Raw genomic sequence first — 20,041 nt, 5'->3', positions numbered from 1 at the left:
AGACAGTCTTTCATTCAGTATGCTCCAATCGACCGCTTTTGTGTTTGCAGTCAGTGCTTTTGTGAGGTGAGTCCTTTCTCTCAGGTCGGGGGTCGCTCACCTGTGCCACACGTCCCCCAGCTTCACCTCATGTGCTCTGAGTGCCCCCGCCCCCACGGGAGGGTCTGTCTTGGGCTCCTGCTGTGCCCTCTTGGGGCCACCACAGTGAGCCCTGTTGTGGTTATGCAGGGGAACTTCCGACACATGGAGACCCACAGTACCGTGTCCCGCGAGGAGCTCATGATGGTGCTGGCTGGCCTGGAGCAGCTGCATATCCGCGCCCTCTTCTCACAGGCCTCCTCGGCCGTCTCCCTGCGCAGGGTGGCGCTGGAGGTGGCCAGCGAGATGGGTGGGGGGCCTCCAGCCAGCAGTGTGGAGCTATGCATGTGCCCTGCCAACTACCTTGGGGACTCGTGCCAGGTGAGGCAGTGGGGGTGGGCACCAGGGCCAAGTGGTGCCCTCCCCGGCCCTCATGTCCCCGAGAATCCACACCTGGCCCCTGACTCCATCTCACCCCACTTCTCCTCTTATACCTGCTGGGCATCGCCCTGCTAGCAGCCAGCCTTCCCGCCTCAGGCCGAGCTGGCTGCTTGTTCGACCATCTGCTCACCCGCTGCCAGCTGCTCTGCCCGGCCCCGGTGTGCACTAGCTGGCCTTCACTCACTTAGTGCCCAGTTCATCTCACATCCACGGTTCACCGAGACAGTGTCCACTTCACCTCCTCCCCATCTCACCTGTGGGGCATCCCTCCACCCACTTGGAAGTGTCTAGTGGAGAATGGCGGGTGGGGGTGCCCTGAACCAGGGCCTCTGTGTGGCTTTGTGGGCTCTGACTTTGTGCCTTCAGCCCGTCAGGGTCAGGACCCCTAGGGCTGACCTGTGAGCATGGTCCCTGGTCTGCCCCCGCCTCAGGCTGGCCCTGCCTCCTTCCCTGACCACCAATGTCCACCCACTCCAGGAGTGTGCCCCTGGCTATTACCGGGACATCAAAGGTCTCTTCTTGGGTCGCTGCATCCCCTGTCAGTGCCACGGCCACTCAGACCGCTGCCTCCCTGGCTCAGGAGTCTGTGTAGTAAGTGGGGCCCTGTGGGGGGTGGGAAGCAGGCACCAAAGGCACACAGTAGGGAAGGCCAGGGCCCCTTTGGGTCTGTGGTTGTGGGTTTGCTGAGGTCTCAGCAGGGGTGGGTGCCCTGGGCACAGACCCTGCAGGGCTGGGGATGAAGCTGGTAGGAGCGAGGCCTCCGCTGTGGGTGCTGAACTCTTCCCTCTGCCCAGGGCTGCCAGCACAACACTGAGGGCGACCACTGCGAGCGCTGCCAGGCCGGCTTTGTGCGCACTGGGTCTGAGGACCCTGCAGCCCCCTGCATCAGCTGCCCCTGCCCCCTGGCCGTGCCTTCCAACAAGTAAGCTGGGCCAGTCATCCCGGGTCCTGAGTGTTGGCTGGTGGCCCACAGTCTTTATAGACCCAGAACGGAATACTACCCCCACACCTGGTTGAATCAACACTGCCCTCTGTGGAGGCCAGTGCAGCCAGATGGGCCCATAAGGTGGGGACCCCAGCCCCTGGTGCCTGGCCCGGCCTGAGTACACAGGTGCTTGCCCAGAGAATGCCAGTGTGTGATGACCACTTCCGTCTTTGCAGCTTCGCGACAGGCTGCATCCTGAGAGGGGGCCGCACCCAGTGTCTCTGCAAACCCGGCTATGCTGGGGCCTCTTGCGAGCGGTGAGCTGGGTGGCAGTGCCTGAGTGGGGCAGGGTCTGTTTGAGGGGCCCAGGGCACTGAGTGAGCCAGCGCCACCCACTGACCACACCCTGCCCCCCAGATGTGCACCTGGCTTCTTCGGGAACCCCCTGGTGCTGGGCAGCTCATGCCAGCCCTGTGACTGTAGTGGGAACGGCGACCCCAACATGCTCTTCAGCGACTGCGACCCCCTAACAGGCGCCTGCCGTGGCTGCCTGCGCCACACCACCGGGCCCCACTGTGAGAGCTGCGCCCCTGGCTTCTATGGCAATGCCCTGCTGCCCGGCAACTGCACCCGTAAGCGGGGAGGGCAGGGCTGACGGGTGTCCCCCTGAGCAGGCTGTGTCCTGGGCCGAGCCCAGCATGGATGGTATGGACCTGACTAGGCCCCCTGAGCTCACGGTCAGGCACCCCCATGGCTGGGCCAGGGATTGTTTGGAGACTCTGGCCTCTCCTGAGGGTGGGGGTTCTCAGGAGGGCTCTGGCAGGGCTCCCCAAAGGGCTCCTCTGGGGGCTGAGCCTGGGCTGCAGCCAGGTTAGGCACAGTGGGACAGTGAGCGGGCAGCTGTGTGGTCTGAACCTGGATGGAGCAGGGAGGTGGTGAAAAGTAAGCGTCTGGGGGCTTCGTTTGGGGCAGGAAGAAGGTGCATGTGGAGTAGGAGCCTATTAAGGGCTTCCGAGGGCTGGGAAGAAGCTGGGGTGATTTCCTAGGGTGACTTTCTGCAGGGTGTGACTGCTCCCCATGCGGGACGGAGGCCTGTGACCCCCACAGTGGACACTGCCAGTGTAAGGCCGGTGTGACGGGGCTGCGCTGTGACCGCTGTCAGGTAGCACTGCCTGGGGGCAGCGGAACCTTGGTGTAGGGACGGGCCTCGGCAGGAGGGGTGGAGTTTGTGGGTGGGGCTCAGGGCGATAGGGGCGGGGATTGTGGGTGGGGCCCGGTGGAGGGGAGGGGCTTTGTGTGGGCGGGGCCTCATGGCTCCAGGGCTGAAGGAAGGTGGATTTTGAGGGCTGGGCAGAGCGGTGACTGCAGTCTGTGCCCCCAGGAAGGACACTTTGGCTTCGAGGGCTGCGAGGGGTGCCGCCCATGCGCCTGTGGACCAGCCGCCGAGAGTTCCGAGTGCCACCCCCAAAGTGGGCAGTGCCACTGCCGGCCAGGGACTGGGGGACCCCAGTGTCGCGAGTGTGCCCCTGGCCACTGGGGACTCCCCGAGCAGGGCTGCAGGCGTGAGTGCAAGCAGGAGGGGCACCTGGGGGTGGCGAGTACCCCCCCCAGGGTCCTCAGCCAGCTACAAACCCCATCTCTCCTGCCCCTCCCACCCAAGGCTGCCAGTGCCAGGGGGGCCACTGTGACCTGCACACGGGCCGCTGCACGTGCCCTCCTGGGCTCAGTGGGGAACGCTGTGAGACCTGCAGCCACCAGCATCAGGTGCCCGTGCCGGGAAGGCCTGGGGGCCACGGCGTGCACTGTGAAGGTACGTCCCTGCCCTGCCCACTGCCCTGGCCACTGGAACTCACCTGGCTCACCCTGCCCTGGGGCAGCGCAGGTCCCAGACTCGTGCTGACCTGGTGACCCTGACATTCATCTCGACTTCCAGAGCAGCCCTATGGCCCTATCTCTTCCTCTGTTTGTTGAGACCCCACAATTGTCCTCCTGTTGACCCTGAGACCCCTATGCTAGCCTCTGACCCCCACTCATCTCGTCACCCTCAGCCCAGCTCAGTACCCCTGTGAGCCCCGGTGACCATCTCTACCGCGCTGACGCCCCCGTGACTCCCTGCTGGCCCTCGCTTTCCCCACCCCTCACCCCGCATCCACCTGCCCCCTGCCTGCAGTGTGTGACCACTGTGTGGTCCTGCTCTTGGACGACCTGGAGCGGGCCGGCGCCCTCCTCCCTGCCATCCGGGAGCAGCTGAGTGGCATCAACGCCAGCTCTGTGGCCTGGGCCAGGCTGCACAGGCTGAACGCCTCCATCACTGACCTGCAGGTACTGCCCTGCCCGACCCCCAAGCACCCTCTCCTGGCCCCCAGCCTACCCATCCTGGGTCACAGACTCACCTTCTCCCCCAGAGCCAGCTCCGGAGCCCCCCGGGCCCCCATTATGAGACCACGCAGCAGCTGGAGGCACTGGAACAACAGACCTCAAGCCTTGGGCAGGACACTCAGCATCTGGATCGCCAGGCAGGCCCCTGGGGACTCCCGCCCCAGAACCCCTTGGAACACTCCTCCTCCAGAGAAGCCCCCACTCCCTCTCAGCAGAACCCTCCCTGAGAAGTCTCTCTCCTCAGGCCCCAAACCATCCAGAATCACCCCTGACCTTTGACTCAGGCTCAAGGTCCCTCTCCAGACTCCCAGGCTTTCCCCAGCCAGCAGGGGCTGAGGCCTGATGGGGCACTTTGTCCACAGGCCACCAGAGCCCGAGCCCAGGCTGGCCAACTACTGGACAGCACCGAGGCCACACTGGGCCGGGCACAGACGCTGCTGACAGCCATCCGGGCTGTGGACCTTGCCCTGAGCGGTAGGCGCTGGCCCAGCTGGGCGGGTGGGGAGAGTTGAGCAGAGTGATATTCTGAGCTGAGGGCAGGGGGTATGCCTCTGGGCGCTTGGCCTCTAAACACACTTTGGGGTGTTTAGACAGGGAGATGGCGCCCTGGTCACAGAAACAGCAGGCCCGAGTAGGGAGGGGAGAGGGGCAGCCCACGTGGCCAGAACAAGAGGGCATGTGGTCCTTGCTAAGTGGGAAAAGTGGTGGGTGAGCCTTATTTACAACCTGACATGTGTCACAAGAAGAGATCAGAAGGGACCCGGCCCAGGCCAGGGTCTAAAAGGAGATGAAATTGCAACTGAGTGCTGGGCTGAGAGGAGGGATGGTTCAACCAGGGGGCCAAGGAGCGGGCTGAGCAGAGGGAGTGGTGGGGGTATTGCCGTGGAGGTTGCAGGAGGTGAGGGGACATGGCCCAGAGGCCAGGCAGGCCTCAGAGTCGTGGCCTGGAGCAGGATCTCTGTCCAGGGCTTGTCAGCTCATGTGTGCGGTGTCTGAAGAGGCTTGGCCAGGGGCTTCTGGGTAGAAGCTAGTGGGCAGAGGTCTGCCCAGCAGCAGGCCAGCCCTGGGCCCTGACAGCCCATTCCCCAAACCCCCACAGAGCTCGAGTCCCAGACGGACCGCCTGGCACCAGCCAATGCCTCGGTCCCATCGGGCGAGCAGCTGCGCCGGGTGCTGGCCGAAGTAGAACGGCTGCTCCAGGAGATGCGAGCGCGCGACCTAGGGATTCCACGAGCAGCCGCTGAGGCCGAACTGGGGGAGGCCCAGCGATGTGAGTGGGGTCCGCCCAGCAGGGCAGAGTGGGGAGCGCCCTGGGGCTGAGGCCAACTCAGACTGGCGTCCCATCAGCTTGGCAGGGCGGATGGGGGCTGGCAGGCACCAGGGGGCACTGCCCGAGTGACCATTCCTACACTGGGCGTTGCCAGTGCTCAACCGTGTGCAGGAGCAGCTGACCAGACGCTGGGAGAGAAACCAGGCGCTGGTCACACACACTCGAGACCAGCTGGCCCAGCATGAGGCCGGACTCATGGACCTGCGGGAGGCCCTGAACCAGGCGGTGGGCACCACACGGGAGGCAGAGGAGCTCAACAGCCGCAACCAGGAGCGCCTGGAGGAAGCCCTGGTAGAGAGCTGGCCCCGCCCCCTCGGATCGTCACCGTCACCCCCACCCCTTTACTTTCCCACCTCACCTCTGTTCTGTTACCTCCCACGCGCTCCCCATCATCTCCAGCAACGGAAGCAGGAGCTGTCCCGGGACAATGCCACTCTGGGGGCTACTCTGCAGGCTGCCAGAGACACCCTGGCCCAGATCTCTGAGCTTCTGCGTGGCATGGACCAGGCCAGGGAGGTGAGCACCCCCCTCCCCAAGGGCTGCATACTCAGTGAGGGCGGGCACGCCCAGATCAGGTTTGGGTGAGCAGGGATGGGGATGAGGGCCCCACCTTACCTACCCCTCACCCCAGGAGTATGAGCACCTCGCTGCCAGCCTGGATGGCGCCCGGACACCACTGCTTGAGAAGATGCATGCCTTCTCCCCAGCGAGCAGCAAACTGGAACTGGTAGAGGCCGCCGAGGCCCACGCATGGCAGCTGAACCAGCTGGCGCTCAACCTTTCCAGGTATGGGGCCCAAACAGGATGCCGTGGGTGGGGCAGAGCTGGTTTGCGAGGGCTCTTAGATGGAGCAGCTGTTGTTCCTGCAGGGCTGGGCAGAAGTTGGGGCCCAGGTTGGCAGAGAGGAGCAGGAAAGGTGCACTAGGAGGTGGAAGGTCATGACCTAGGCTGGGAGTCTGGGGCCAGCAGGCAGGCAGACCCAGCAGCTGTGATGGGGAGGCCAGTGAGCTGGACTGAGCCCCCACTCCAGCCTCGGACCTTCCCCGGCCTCCCCTCACAGCATCATCCAAGGAGTCAACCAGGACCGCTTTATCCAGAGGGCCATTGAGGCTGCCAACGCGTACAGCAGCATTCTGCAAGCCGTGCAGGCTGCTGAGGGCGCTGCTGACCAGGCCCGGCAGCAGGCGAGCCACACATGGGCGGTGAGGCCCTGCCCCTCCCACACCCCCAACCCCCTGCAGCCGCAGCTGCAGCCCCTGTTCCTGGCAGTCCCTCTGGGCAGGGCTGAACCATGTCCTATCCCCGCGTCTGCAGATGGTGGTGCAGCGGGGCCTGGCGCCCCGGGCCCAGGAGCTGCTGGCTAACAGCAGTGCCCTGGAGGAGGCTGTCCTGGGGGAGCAGCGGAGACTGGACCTTGGTGAGTGTCATGTCCCGAGGGGCATCCTGGCTCTGTGGGACTCTTGCCCTCCAGCCATGTTGTATGGGGGTGTGTGGATTGTCACTGTGAGACTCAGCATGGCAGCTGCCACGGGTGTGAATTTTCCCCACTACCTGGGCAAGTCCGCTCCGGAGCCCTGCAGAGGCCCACCTACCCTGACTTTGTGACTGGCCCCCAGGACGTGGAAGGGCCCGGGGAGAGGACACGAGAACCAGCTGATGGCTCTGTTGTCCTGGCTGAGGGCCATGTGTGTGCCAGGCCCTGGGGGAGGGCCAGGCGGTGTGTGTGTGTGTGTGTGCACCATCTCCTGTGAGCACCTCAGCGTGCTGGTGGCCATGTGCAGTGGCTTAGTTTTTCTGAGTCTCCATTGGTTCACCTATAAAATGGGGATGGTTGCATTTGCTGTGGGACCAAGAGGCTGCTCTGAGACTTGGGGTGCAGTGCTTCCCCCCAAGATGATGGCCCTTGTGTCCAGGTGTCCCCCTCTGACTGTGTGTGTGTGAGCCTTAGCATTCCCTGGTCAGGAGGACTGAAGTGGCTGTGCCTGTACCGTGTGGGGGCAGGGGCTCCTCAGGATTGAAGCCATCTCCCCCACAGTGCGGGCCACCCTCCAGGACACTGGGACCCAGCTCCGCGATACCCGGGCCAGGAAGGAACAGCTGGCGGCCCGTGTCCGGGAGGTGCAAGCCATGCTGGCTATGGACACAGGTAGGGTGGGTTTCCTCCCTCCTCTTGTCCCCAGAACTGAAGGGGCACCTGCCCACATGAGTATCACCTCACCCAGCCCTACCTGTCCAGTGGGGTCACCATCCAGGAGGGGGGCCAGGGTGGTTCCAACCCCAGGGACTCTCCCCAGCCCTAAGGACCTGCTTCTGGTCGGGAATCAGACACCAAACAAACGTCGCCCCCAGTGTCAGTCTGGGTAGCAAGTGAAACCAGAAGGAACGGGGAGCATCTGGAGAGAGGGGACGTGGGACGGGTGGAGAAGGTATAGGCTTTCAGTGGGCTCAGAGGTAGCGGCAGCAGCAGAGGTCAGTGTGGCTGGAGCTGGACCCCCAGGAGACACCTCGAGGGTCTGGGGGCCGGGAGGGCTCAGGGCACAGGAGGGATCCCTGCTGACTCGAGGGTGGACCCTGCCTACCAGCCTGGGGGCCACGGAGACTCTGGAAGGACCTCAGGAGAGATGGAGTGGTGGGGCGGGGGACCGACCAGGGGGAGATGAGGCTGAGCTGACTCAGGCAGGCCTCAGGGGACTCCACTCAGGCGTGTGGCTCCACAGGAGGGCTGTCTATCTGGGAGGGGGTGGCAGGTGAGTCCACTGCCCTGAGGTTCTCACGAGGCGGGGGGGCGAGTGTTAATTCCCTGTTGCTGGTTGTGGCAGGGGGGTCTTAGTGGTCTCCCCAGATGGGGATGAGGGCCCCCCCACTGAGCCTGCACACGGCCCACCGCAGATGAGACGAGCAAGAAGATAGCTCATGCCAAGGCCGTGGCCGCTGAGGCCCAGGACACGGCTGCCCGCGTGCAGTCCCAGCTTCAGGACATGCACCGAAACGTGGAGCAGTGGCAGGGCCAGTACAAGGGCCTGCAGAACCAGGACCTGGGCCGTGTGGTGCTGGATGCTGGCCGCTCAGGTGGGTCCTGGGGCGCGGTGCCCCGACTGCGGGTGGGCCAGGGTGGGCAGGCCGGGCACTCAGGGCCACCCTCCCCTCCATTCCCTGCCTGCAGTGTCCACCCTGGAGAAGACGCTGCCACAGCTGCTGGCCAAGCTGAACCTCCTGCAGGACCGTGGGGCACACAATGCCAGCCTGGCTCTGTCAGCTAGTATAGGCCGTGTGCGGGAGCTCATTGCCCAGGCCCGTGGTGCCGCCAGCAAGGTGAGTGCGAGTGCCAGGACCAGGTGGGCATCTGGGAGACCAGGAGACGGACACTGACAGGCCGTGTGTTCCCACAGGTCAAGGTGCCCATGAAGTTCAACGGGAGCTCAGGGGTGCAGCTGCGCACTCCTCGGGACCTCACCAACCTCGCCTCCTACACTGCCCTCAAGTTCTACTTGCAGAGCCCAGAGCCCACAGCTGGCCAGGTTGCGGGGGACCAGTTTGTGCTGTACATGGGCGGTCGCCAGGTAGCAGGCGGGCTCTGCGGGCTGGGTGGGGCTGGGCACCAGGCTGGAGCGGGTGGGGCACCCAAGGCCCTGCCCCACCGAGTCTCCTGTCACCCAGGCCACCGGCGACTACATGGGTGTGGCCCTGCGGGGCCAGAGGGTGCATTGGGTGTACCGCCTTGGTGGGGCAGGGCCTGCGACCCTCAGCATCGACGAGGACATTGGGGAGCAGTTCGCAGCTGTCAGCATTGACAGGTAGGACACTCAGTCCCCACAGCACTCCCCCGCCTCCGAGTGTGGACACGTGTCCACACCTCACCTCCCACCTCTGCCCTCAGGATCCTCCAGTTTGGCCGCATGTCTGTCACGGTGGAGAATCGGATGGTCCAAGAGACCAAGGGAGACACAGTGGCCCCTGGGGCTGAGGGGCTGCTCAATATCCAGCCAGACGATTTCGTCTTCTATGTTGGGGGCTACCCCAGCAACTTCACGGTGAGCCTGGCTGGCCTGGGTGCGCAAGCTGCCGTGACCGCCTGTCCCAGGAAGTCCTGCTCAGTGTGTGGCCCGAGCTCCCCCCTGGGGTCTGCCCTGACCACGCACTGTGCCCACAGCCCCCTGAACCCCTACGCTTCCCTGGCTACCGGGGTTGCATCGAACTGGACACACTCAACGAGGAGGTGGTCAGTCTCTACAACTTCGAGAAAACCTTCCAGCTGGACACAGCTGTGGACAAGCCTTGTGCCCGGTACGTGCAGTCTGAGCCAACCCTCACTCCAACTCCGCCCACCCTCGGCTGACCCTGCCACCTCTGGCCGGCAGGTCCAAGTCGACTGGGGACCCGTGGCTCACAGATGGCTCCTACCTGGACGGCTCCGGTTTTGCCCGCATCAGCATGGAGAGCCAGCTCAGCAACACCAAACGCTTTGACCAGGAGCTGCGGCTCGTGTCCTACAGCGGCATCATATTCTTCCTGCAGCATCAGGCATGTCCGCTGTCCACGCCCCCATCCTACCTCCACCCACTGTCCATGCCCCGACCTGCCAGCTGTCCACGCCCCTGCCTGCCTGCTGTCCAAGCTCCCATCTACTGTCCATGCCCCCGCCTGCCTGCTGTCCATGCCCCCGCCTGCCTGCTGTCCATGCTCCCATCTACTGTCCATGCCCCCACCTGCCTGCTGTCCATGCCCCCACCTGCCTGCTGTCCACGCTCTCTCCCCTGCCCACCTGGCTGTGCTGACCCTCCCCTTTCCCCAGGACCAGTTCCTGTGCCTGGCTGTGCAAGAAGGCAAACTCGTGCTCCTCTATGATTTTGGCGCAGGCCTGAAGGAGGCCGACCCGCTGCAACAACCTCCGCCACAGCTGACTGCAACCAGCAAGGCGGTAAGGCTGGGTTCAGAGAAGGCCCTGGGTGGGGAGGGTCAGCGGGGGTCGCAGCTCCCCTGAAGGTGCCCACCTGTGCCGGCGCCTCCCAGATCCAGGTGTTCCTGCTGGGGGGCAACCGGAAGCGCGTGCTGGTGCGCGTGGAGAGGACCACGGTGTTCAGTGTGGAGCAGGAGAACGTGCTGGAGCTGGCCAATGCCTACTACCTGGGGGGCGTGCCGCCCAGCCAACTGCCTGCCAGGTGAGCACTGGCCTGGGGTGAGGGGCGGGGGTGGGGGTACAGGGCCCAGGGAAGCCACCCCTGAGGCTCATCCCGTGGACACTGGTGCCTGCAGCCTGCGGCAGCTCTTCCCCTCTGGAGGCTCCGTGCGAGGCTGCATCAAGGGCATCAAGGCCCTGGGCAAGTACGTGGATCTCAAGAGGCTGAACACCACGGGCGTCAGTGCTGGCTGCACCGCTGACCTGCTGGTGAGCCCCCTCCCACCCCCTGCCGTGTGCATGCCCTTTCTGGCTGCCACCGCAGGCCCTCACAGTCACCCTGCCCGCAGGTGGGACGGGCCATGACTTTCCACGGCCATGGCTTCCTGCGCCTGGCACTCCCCAGCGATGCCGTGCCCCTCACGGGTGACGTCTACTCTGGCTTTGGCTTCCGCAGCAGCCAGGACAGCGCTCTGCTCTTCCAACGAGCGTCCCCGGTGCGTCTGTCCCCCCTCCAGGGCAGCAGGGTGGGGGCGTGTGGCCAGAGGGAGTCTGGGCCCCCAGCCTGGTTCACTGACCCAACCATGCTCCACAGGGTGGGCCATGCGAGGTGACCCTGCGGCAGGGTCACGTGACCCTCCGGCTGGCCAGGACTGAGCTGAAGACACAAGAGCGTTTTGATGACGGGGCCCCCCACTATGTCACTTTCTACAGCAACAGCACGGGGTGAGCCCGGCTCACCTGGCCTCTCCAGGGAGGGGGGCCAGAGCTGAGGGTTTGGGGACAATGCACTGTGGGTTGGCCGGCAGGGCGGGGAAACACCACTCTCCCCACCAGGGTCTGGCTCTACGTGGACGACCAGCTTCAGGAGATGAAGCCCTACCGGGGGCCGCGGCCCCAGCCTCAGCCCGAGGGACCCCCTCAGCTCCTCCTGGGGGGCTCGCCCAAGGCTGATGACATTCGTAACTTCAGTGGCTGCATCAGCAATGTTTTTGTGCTGCGGTGAGCTGAGTGGGCATGGTCAGGGGGGTGTTTGCTGGCAAGAACCTGCTGACTTGGCCCCAACCACTGACCTGCACCCCCTGCCCTCCGCAGGCTCCTGGGGCCTCAGCGCGTGTTTGACCTGCAGGAGAACCTGGGTGGCTTCAACGTCAGCTCGGGCTGCGCCCCAGCCCCTCGCACCCAGCTCCTGGAGCAGGTCCCGCAAGGGCTGCGGGCCACTGTGTCTCAGAAGGTGGGATACTGGAGGGGTGTGGGAGGCGGGGCTGGGGTGGGCAGAAGGTCGCCTCCTCATGTCCCTGCACCCCCATCCGACCCCCCCAGGCTGCCCGCCGAAGCCGGCAGCCTGCCCAGGACTCTGCGTGCTCGCCACCTGGGTCCCTCAGGATCATCCGAGACGCCTACCGGTTTGGGGGTCCCCTGACCAGTTACCTGGAGTTTGCACATGTCCCAGCCTCCCCCCGTGACTGGTAAGCCTGGGTGGGGACCAGGGTGGGGGGTTCCACGGTGGGGTGGAGGTAGCGCACAAGGCTGATGCCCGTGCTTGGCTTCCAGGTCACAGCTCTCCATGCTCGTCCGCCCACACGCCCCCCGAGGGCTCCTGCTCCTCGCTGTCCCTCAGACAGCCAGCAGCCCCTCCCTGGTTCTCTTCCTGAACCACAGACGCTTTGTAGCTCAGACCGAAGGACCTGGGCCCCAGCTCCGAGTCCAGAGCCGCCAGCGTTCACGTACTGGCCAGTGGCACATGGTGAGGGACTGGGAGAGGGGACACGGGGCGGGGGGTAAGGGGGCATCTGGGAACTTCCACCCTGATATGCCTCTCCCCACCCCCAGGTGTCCGTGCGCTGGGAGAAAAGTCGGATCCAGCTGGCGACAGACGGGGTCTGGGCCCAGAGCCAGGAGGGGCCAGGCCGGCAGCACCAGGGGCATCAGGGCTCCCGGCCACACACGCTCTTTGTGGGGGGCCTTCCTGCCGGCGGCCACAGCCTCAGGCTCCCAGTGAGCACCACCTCGCCCAGCCTCCCACCCCTCCCCAGCCAGACACTGTCCACCTTCCTAGCACCCCAAGGACCTGACCCCAGCCCACTCTCTGTTCCCACAGGTGGCCATCAGCAGCCCTGGGTTCAGGGGTTGTGTGAAGAGGCTGAGGCTGGATGGGCGGCTCCTGGGGGCCCCCACGCGAATGGTGGGGGTCACACCCTGCTTCTCAGGGCCTCTGGAGAAGGGCCTGTTCTTCACAGGCAGTGGGGGAGCCGTCACTCTAGGTCTGTCCCTGACTGGTGCCCTCCCAGTCCTCTTGGGGTGGCCGGGGGGCAGAACAGTAACACCCAGAAGGGGTGGGCCCTGGGGCCGAAGCCCTCCCCCTCTCATGGCCCCTCCTTGCAGACACCCTGGGAGCCACACTGCCCGACGTGGCCCTGGAGCTGGAGGTGCGGCCCCAGACAGCCAGCGGCCTAGTCTTTCACTTGGGCCAAGGCCAGACACCCCCGTACCTAGAGCTGCAGATGTTGGGGAAGCAGGTAAGACAGGTGTAAGCCGCAGCCTCGGGGTGGGATCGGGGCTGGCAGGGCCCTCCTGACCTCTCACACCCCTAGGTCCTGCTGTGGGCAAACGACGGCGCTGGTGAGTTCTCCACGCTGGTGACACGCCCTGCAGCACTGTGTGACGGGCGCTGGCACCGACTGGCAGGTGAGCCGGGGCCTCTCCCAGCGGGAGGTCGGAGATACTCCTGACCCCCACCTGCTGCAGTCAAGCCTGAAGGGACTTGGCAGGGGTCAGCCGCAGGCCCCTAGCGGGGAGGGTGGCAGGGACTTAAAGCCAAAGAAACAGGGTGAACAGCCCCTGGCCCTGTGGCTGGTGAGAGTCCTCCCGACCCAGCCACAAGGAAGCTGTGCTTGCAGTGACCAAAGGCGGGAATGTGCTCCGGCTGGAGGTGGACCAGCAGAGCAACCACACCCTGGGCCCGGCGCCGGCCACCTGGGCCAACACCCTGGTGCCGCTGCATCTCGGAGGCCTGCCGGGTGAGTGCGGCCTCAGGCTGGGGGAAGGGGAAGGCTGCCCTGGGCACCAGGCGCTAAGGTTGAGAGTGGGGAGGCCAGGCCTGATGAGACACCAGCCTCTGCTCCAACTGGGCGCTCTCCTCCCCTCCCTCAGAACCCTGGCAACGGCCTCCCTACAGCGGCTGCGTGCGGAATCTGGCGCTGAATCAGGTCTCAGTCACCTGGCCTCGCACCGCGGGCGTGCAAGGGGCAGTGGGGTCCAGCGGCTGCCCAGCCACGTAGCACGGCCGCCCCCGGGACCCCAGCAGACAGCTCCATCAGCCGCACGAGGGGGTCTTCTGGAGCCCACAGATGGTCTGCCCCATCAGACAGGGTCTTGCCTCCCAGAATCCCCAGCCCCTCCACCCAACGTGCAGACACCACCACCCTCAGCTGGCTTCTTAGATGAAGTTGGTGTGTATTTATCTAGACTCCAGATTCTATGGGTAATAAAATCTTATTTCTGGGAGTGGTTTTAAGTTATGTCTGACTTCCTAAAGAAAAGGGTAAATAACACTGTAAAATGGGGGTTATTTTTTATCTTTCAATTTAATTATGAAATTTCCCTTCCACCAATATTCAATAATAGGAAAGCTGTAAATCACTGGCCCCCCCTGCTTCTTGAAACAAAAATTAAAAAGTAACTTGTGTAACTGAGTATCGACTTTAAATGTAGAAAAAGAAAAGCAGCCCAGCGGGTCTGGAGGCCTGAGCCCAGCATGACTGTCCCTCTGAGTCAGAACCCAGGCCCAGAGGAGCTTCTTGCACCCAACTCCCGTCAGCCCACCCTGGCACGCAGACAATCCAGAGTTGGCAGATAAAAGAAAAGACTTTTACTGATTAGCACGTTGGGGCAGAGGTGAGAGGGTGCGATCACAAACGCCACTACTGAGGCCAAACGACCTGGGGGTTGAGCCCTCGTGGCTGCAGGCAACCTAATCCAGGCTCATGTCCTCTTCTTCGTCCTTCTTGTCCTTCCCATCGCCCTCCTGCTGCTCGGGGCTGGCGCTGTTCTGCATGGCTTTGGCAAATGCTTCCACGTCTAAAACGCATTAAAAAGCCTGATGTGACCTTTCCAGCCCCAGGCCCAGCACTGCTGACTGGGGGACGGGAGGTGAAAGCCAGACGGAGGCCAAGGTCATCGGACTAGGCATCCTCTGTACATGGGGATAGCCTTTTCAACTGCAAGAAGATAATCTCTGCGTCACCTGTGGCCAAGGGGTGGGGGCGCAGGTACTTACCACCCTTGTTGGCGGCCTCCACAGCCTCCGCGGGCAGCCCAAACTGGCACATGAGGGGGCCCAGCTGCCCTGAGGCCAAGGCCGCACTGAACATGCCGAGGGCCTGTGGGAAGAGCCAGGCACCTGAGTCCATGAGAGAGCTGAAGGGGACCGCAGGAATCAAGATGCTTGATGCCAGGGACTGTACTGCAGGTGGGCAAGTGTCCCCTACACCAAGCTTCCCGCAGGACACCTGGGCCATGTGTCTACCTGCTGGAACTGGGGTGAGGTCAGCGTGTTCTGGATCTCCTCCGCGGTCTGCGGCAGGGACTCCCCTGATGGCAGGTAGGGCAGCAGGCGCTCCTGGACATCCGCGTTGGCAAGGATGGGGGCCATGATCTCAGGTGTCAGCACGCTGGCCAGGTCAACTAGGGCACAAGCAGTGGCCATCAGTGGCTGGAGGCCAGCCAGGATGCCCATGCAGGAGGACTGACACTCAGCTGTGGAACTTCCAGGCATGGTGTGGTGAGGTGAGGCGCGAGAGGCACGGGCAGAGGCTCAGTGTTACCTTGTTGGCCGCCGCCCGGCCCGGCCGGCACACTCATGGTAGCCAGGATGCTCTGCAGGTCGCTGAGCTGGATGGGCTGGGCGGGGCTGGCTGCTGTGCTGGCTCCGTCACCTGAGCTGGGTGCGGGGCTCGGGCTGGTCGCTGAGGCAGCTGCTGGAGCGGAAGGGGCTGGGGTGGCGCGAGTGGAGGAGGTGGTGGAGGATGGGGTGACTGCTGCTGACTGGCTCCGGGAGCTGGGGAGAGCGAGGCAACACTGGAGGGCGACATGCCCACAAAGGCACCACAACACGTCCATCCTGCCCCAGACCTCCTTGTGCTGCCAGGTCTCTGGGAGAAGTCTGAATCATGAAAAGGACAAACCCTCCCCAGGTGCCGACTCTGTCCTTCAGCATCTCCTACGTCCAGCCTCTGTGAAGGAGGCAACACCTGGTGACACCAGAGCCAGGGGTGAGGCTCACCTGGATGAAGAGCTGCTTGCCGGAGGCCCTCCGCTGCCCAGTAGGCTGGCCAGGCCTGGCCCGGTCAGGGCCCCCAGACCACCTGCAAGGAGCAAGGACATGCAGTTCAAAATTCACGCCTGGCCGGAGGCCCCCTCCCCTACCACAGAGCAAACCCACTCAGCACTACAGCCCAGGGACAAGCAGGGGAAGGAGCAGAGAGGGTCTGTCTGCAGAGGCCCGGGGCCGGGACTCCTCAGGAGTGTCCTGGCAGCTTAACCCACCAAATCTATCACTTCTCTATCCCATGACACTACCAACGTACCCAGTTCAAGGACAGAGTCCAAATTCAGTACAAAGTAACAAGCGTTTCCCCAACAGACAGGCCAACCTGGGAGACCAGGGGGCCCAGGCAGGATCCCTGTCGCACGTTCTTAGGCCCTGTTCCTCAGCCAGCTGTGCTCCCCTGAAGTATGGAATTGTGTCCTCCCTGGGGGCCCTGGAAGGCCTTGCCCGCCTGGTGCCAGGTCAATCCCTAAGGCAAACCAGGCCCCAGCCCAGGGAAGCCAGCACACAGACATGGCTCTGACAGAGCTGATTAGAAGCTGCAAGCTGCCCGACTCTTACTAAGAAGCTCCCAAGCCCTCGGCACGTTACCCAGTCCTCCGAGGCCGGCGGGTCCGATGAGCTGCATGAGCTGGCTGTGGCTCATGTTCCCCAGCAGGCTCTGCAGGCCACCCTCCCCTGCAGGACAGAAGGTGCTTAGATCGGGGCTGCGGCAGCCAGGGGCCTCCAGCTGGGTCTGCTCCCACCCCTCCGCCGCCACCAGGGTCCTGGGGGCAGCCCCCATCTCAGCTGCCCCTGAGCTGTGCGCTGAGTGTCTCCTGCCAGGAGCCAGCACAATAGGGCTCACAGATGGGTCACCAACTGAAGACAGGAGCAGGGACCAACTCCGGAACCGCCCCAAGGGGCTCCTAACCTGCATCCTCCACCTCCGCTTAGCCACCGGCCCACACCACCCAGGGTCCACGTCAGCGGAAACCGACTCCAACCTCACAGCACATCCGGGAAGGTGACCATTACCGCCCAGCGCAGACAGCTCGTGGCCTCCACTCCCACTCGCCCCCAGGGCTCCGGGCATCGGCGGGTTGTTCAGATACTCATTGACTTTCCGGCAGTGCTCCTCATCCTGGTCTGTCTTGGGCTCCTGTGGGGAGGACACAGCAACAGGCGCAGCTGAGCAGCCCACCCATCTTACAGGTGGGGAGACTGACGTGCTAGGAGCACTTGGCACACAAGCAACCCGATCCTCCAGGATGAGGCTCTGTGTGTGACCATCTTAAACCACAAATCCCGGATGCCCCTGGTGGTTCAGTGGTTAGGACTTCACCTTCCACTACAGGGGGTGAGGGTTCAAGCCCTAGTCAGGGACATAAGATCCCACATGCCTCAGGGCCAAAAAAACAAAATATAAAACAGGAAGTGATATTGTAACAAATTCAATAAAGACTTTAAAAATGGTTGTCAACCTTTAAATTATTTTTTATTGAAGGATAATTGCTTTAAAGAATTTTGCTGTTTTCTGTCAAACCTCAAGTCAAAGTTTAAAAAAAACAAAACTCAATTCCTTCAACACATGTAATGCTGTAAAATAACCGTTATCACACCACTGTCACCAACCAGCCCTCGCCTGCAGCCCTCCAGAGTAGGCTGGGCGCTGACGATGAGAACTTGGGCATGCAGGGGGTCATCAGGCAGCATCACCCTGAAGGCACCCCCAGAACTTCGAGACAGAGCACCCATGACTGGTGCACTGCCGTCCAGAGACCCCCAGAGCACACCAAAGGGGAAGACACAAGACAGGGCCACCACACAGGGCTCACCCTGGCTTCTGGTCTGGGCTTCTCATGACCCCAGAGGGGGCATTAGGAGACCAGCAAACCACAGGCAAAGAAGGGACCCAGTCCAGAAATCACTCCTGTCAGTGACCCAGGGATTTCCAGCCTCAAAAGGGCCCCCAAAGGCAAGCTACACACTCTAGACTCTGGCAGATCCCGCTACAACACCCACCTCCCTCACCACCCCCCCCGACACACAGTGACACTCTTGAATCCTTAGGTTCCATGGCAAGCAGGGTCAGCACCAGCTGGTAAGTGAAAGCAAATTCTACCATCAGAACAGCTAATTCTGACAAGCTGGCACTTTTCAAAAATTGCGTTTGAAAATGAAGTAACATAAGTCAATCAAACAATATTTGAGCCTGGGTCTCCTGCATTGCAGGCAGATTCTTTAGCGCCTGTGCTACCAGGTAAATCTATTATTTTATACACTGACTAGAATTAGAAAACAGACCTAATTCCTGCCTTCGTGGAATACGACTTGTATATGAAGGGTGGGGGGGAAAAACCACAAAAACCCCACAGAAACCCAAAGGCCCCATGAGCAAATTTCTAACCTAATTTTACGACAAGATTTTAAGAGAAAAAGTAAACAAAACCTGCATACCTGCATCCAGAAGAAGAGTCGTTTGGACCCTGCCTTAAACTTGAGCACGTAGACCCTCCCGCTGGGGCACTGTGGCACGCGCTTGAACTCACAGTCATCGGGGAAGATGATCAGATCCTAAAGAGAGGCACTGCTGGGCCCCAGGACCTCCAGGAACACAGGCCGGGCCCGGGCCTGGGGTTGTGTGGCGGGCTGGGCAGAGGCCCCGGGACACAGAGACCAAGCCCCTCACCAGCAGGGTCTGTGCAGGGCAGACAAATGAGGGTCACAGGCACCCCAGGAAGGTCATAAGGGCCAGGAGAGGAGCCCGGTACTGAACAGGGAAGGGGGGTTTCCGGCTCCTAGAGGATTTTTAATAGAGATGTTTTGGGAGCAACATTCCAAGATGTGTTAAAAAGTCAGCCCTGACCTGCTCCTGAACTTAACAAAAAAACGATACTGTCTGAATAAAATGAAAAGAAAGCTTTCTAGAGGGCTGTGATCAAGGTCAGGATTTTTACACGATTTCTCCAATTTTAGGCACCTATCTTCAGAGTTTTACATGTACACCAGGTGACAGAAGAGATGGACATAATCGTTGAGACTAGAAAGCCCACAAGCAGATCCACATACCCCACCAACACACTCCAAACTGTCAACCAGTTGCTTCAAGCCCACAGCGCGGTGTCCTACTGTAAACACACTGTCCTGACCACTGGGGAGCGGGGGGTGGGGGGGTTGGTGTCCTCAAGACAAGGTTCACTCCCAGACACTTACATCCTCCACGTTCCCCGATGTCCTGTCTTTCCAGCAAAAGTGAATGAGGGAGTCATCCGTCTGCTGGATGTACACAAGCCCTTTCCGTTTATCTGGGGTGACGGTAGTTCCTTTTAATGACATTTTTCCGGCCCGAAACTCCACCAAATATTTGTTGGAGGACCCACGGGAGCCTGGCACCAGGCTTGGAAACAGAGCTCCTGAAGTCGTCATCCTAAAAGAAGCACCACCGCGCAGGCCCGGTCATGACCGCGGGCACCCTAACGTCCTCCTCCAATGCTGCGCTCCAACAGCAGAAGGAAAGCGCCTCTCGCAGCCGGGCCAGGCCTCAGACGCCCGACACCTGCGGCCAACTCATCCCGGGGTGGGCCGGCCCACGGGGCCAGGTTCTCAGCTTCTGCTCCCGTTTCTCAAACCCCAAAATTTACCTGTGCATCTCAACCGCATGGCAGCTGGGGACCCTCGTCAACACCACGTTCCGTACATTTTAAATAATCTATTAACCTGCGGCTCCGAAAGATTTAAAACCTCGAGCTGGGCAGAGAGGCCGCTAACACGCTGGATGGCAGGCCAGACTTCGGCCTAAACCTCGCTTCTACCGGACACACGGCCGGTAAACTGCAGCGCGGCCGGCTCGCCCTCTCGGAGAGAAACCCGAGCGAGCACCTGGGGAAACGCGAGCCCGGCAGCCGGCGAGGACGTTGCGCGGGTGAACACCCGCTCCCACCCGCAGGCCCCACCGCCCGGCGCTCTCGGCTGCGGGCGCCGCGGGCCCGGGGCGGCGGCCGGGGTGCCCGAGAGCCCCCGCCCGCGCTGGCCCCCGGCCTCTGCGGCCCCTGCCGACCCGGCGCCCGCCCGGGGACCGCCGACGTCGCAGGCCCCGCCCCCGACCACCCCCATAACCGTCCCCGCCCCCGACGACCCCGCACCTGGCCCGCGCCGAGACTCCGCCGAGAGGGGCCGTCCGGGTTCGCTCTTCCTCCTCAGCGCCTGCCGGGCCCCGCCGGAAGACCCCGCTCGCCCCGCCCCGTCCGCCGCTCTCGCCGCTGATTGGGCTCCGTCAGGAGCGGGGCGGGCACTGGTCTGCGGGCGATTGGCGAGGGCCGCCGCCCGTCCCGCCACCAGGCCCGCCCCCGCGCCGGCGGCTCTCTTCCGGAGGAAGCGCGGTCCTGTGGCCCGCGGGCCAGAGCGGCCCCTATTGTTGCTGTGTCATAGGGGCGCGGCGGCGGCCCCTGGCGGCGACGCCGG

General features: G+C 63.0%; 2 protein-coding genes across 4 annotated transcripts in view; one reads left to right on the top strand and one right to left on the bottom strand.

Annotated features, from left to right (window-relative positions):
* Positions 1 to 13,969, top strand: part of LAMA5 (laminin subunit alpha 5) — a 51,357-nt gene extending 37,388 nt beyond the window's left edge. For both annotated transcript variants that reach the window (XM_055433814.2, XM_055433810.2), the window contains 40 exons: positions 229 to 459; positions 997 to 1,110; positions 1,314 to 1,441; positions 1,681 to 1,761; positions 1,862 to 2,076; positions 2,506 to 2,606; positions 2,826 to 3,006; positions 3,105 to 3,254; positions 3,615 to 3,766; positions 3,850 to 3,960; positions 4,186 to 4,297; positions 4,923 to 5,093; positions 5,248 to 5,444; positions 5,553 to 5,669; positions 5,785 to 5,939; positions 6,214 to 6,355; positions 6,468 to 6,570; positions 7,189 to 7,299; positions 8,043 to 8,222; positions 8,317 to 8,465; positions 8,543 to 8,713; positions 8,811 to 8,947; positions 9,031 to 9,184; positions 9,304 to 9,437; positions 9,512 to 9,674; positions 9,946 to 10,071; positions 10,164 to 10,312; positions 10,407 to 10,539; positions 10,620 to 10,766; positions 10,865 to 10,995; positions 11,107 to 11,271; positions 11,365 to 11,503; positions 11,593 to 11,738; positions 11,824 to 12,016; positions 12,103 to 12,267; positions 12,371 to 12,533; positions 12,655 to 12,788; positions 12,864 to 12,957; positions 13,170 to 13,289; positions 13,423 to 13,969. In XM_055433814.2, coding sequence (XP_055289789.2) covers positions 229 to 459; positions 997 to 1,110; positions 1,314 to 1,441; positions 1,681 to 1,761; positions 1,862 to 2,076; positions 2,506 to 2,606; positions 2,826 to 3,006; positions 3,105 to 3,254; positions 3,615 to 3,766; positions 3,850 to 3,960; positions 4,186 to 4,297; positions 4,923 to 5,093; positions 5,248 to 5,444; positions 5,553 to 5,669; positions 5,785 to 5,939; positions 6,214 to 6,355; positions 6,468 to 6,570; positions 7,189 to 7,299; positions 8,043 to 8,222; positions 8,317 to 8,465; positions 8,543 to 8,713; positions 8,811 to 8,947; positions 9,031 to 9,184; positions 9,304 to 9,437; positions 9,512 to 9,674; positions 9,946 to 10,071; positions 10,164 to 10,312; positions 10,407 to 10,539; positions 10,620 to 10,766; positions 10,865 to 10,995; positions 11,107 to 11,271; positions 11,365 to 11,503; positions 11,593 to 11,738; positions 11,824 to 12,016; positions 12,103 to 12,267; positions 12,371 to 12,533; positions 12,655 to 12,788; positions 12,864 to 12,957; positions 13,170 to 13,289; positions 13,423 to 13,550 — 5,793 coding nt within the window. In that variant the 3' untranslated portion in view covers positions 13,551 to 13,969. The remainder of the gene's footprint in view (positions 1 to 228; positions 460 to 996; positions 1,111 to 1,313; positions 1,442 to 1,680; positions 1,762 to 1,861; positions 2,077 to 2,505; positions 2,607 to 2,825; positions 3,007 to 3,104; positions 3,255 to 3,614; positions 3,767 to 3,849; positions 3,961 to 4,185; positions 4,298 to 4,922; positions 5,094 to 5,247; positions 5,445 to 5,552; positions 5,670 to 5,784; positions 5,940 to 6,213; positions 6,356 to 6,467; positions 6,571 to 7,188; positions 7,300 to 8,042; positions 8,223 to 8,316; positions 8,466 to 8,542; positions 8,714 to 8,810; positions 8,948 to 9,030; positions 9,185 to 9,303; positions 9,438 to 9,511; positions 9,675 to 9,945; positions 10,072 to 10,163; positions 10,313 to 10,406; positions 10,540 to 10,619; positions 10,767 to 10,864; positions 10,996 to 11,106; positions 11,272 to 11,364; positions 11,504 to 11,592; positions 11,739 to 11,823; positions 12,017 to 12,102; positions 12,268 to 12,370; positions 12,534 to 12,654; positions 12,789 to 12,863; positions 12,958 to 13,169; positions 13,290 to 13,422) is intronic.
* A 156-nt stretch (positions 13,970 to 14,125) lies between these two features.
* On the bottom strand, positions 14,126 to 19,833 carry ADRM1 (ADRM1 26S proteasome ubiquitin receptor). 2 transcript variants are annotated; one of them, XM_055433832.2, is made up of 10 exons: positions 19,723 to 19,833; positions 18,794 to 19,007; positions 18,038 to 18,154; positions 16,616 to 16,739; positions 16,190 to 16,276; positions 15,554 to 15,635; positions 15,096 to 15,328; positions 14,798 to 14,955; positions 14,549 to 14,651; positions 14,126 to 14,349 (listed from the first exon to the last, which is right to left on the bottom strand). In XM_055433832.2, exons 2-10 carry the CDS (start codon positions 19,004 to 19,006, stop codon positions 14,243 to 14,245), a joined length of 1,224 nt encoding a protein of 407 aa, XP_055289807.1. In that variant the 5' UTR covers position 19,007; positions 19,723 to 19,833; the 3' UTR covers positions 14,126 to 14,242. The 2 variants fall into 2 exon arrangements, with proteins under 2 accessions (XP_055289807.1, XP_055289798.1); XM_055433823.2 differs by lacking the exon at positions 19,723 to 19,833 and adding an exon at positions 19,222 to 19,584.
* Between the last annotated feature and the right edge of the window lie 208 nt (positions 19,834 to 20,041).

The sequence above is a fragment of the Moschus berezovskii genome, chromosome 15, assembly GCF_049115385.1.
Source record: "Moschus berezovskii isolate FMDL1 chromosome 15, NW_MosBer_1.0, whole genome shotgun sequence".
NCBI lineage: Eukaryota > Metazoa > Chordata > Mammalia > Artiodactyla > Moschidae > Moschus > Moschus berezovskii.
Note: the sequence above shows the minus strand (reverse complement) of the source record. Positions and strands in the feature narration are given on the sequence as shown.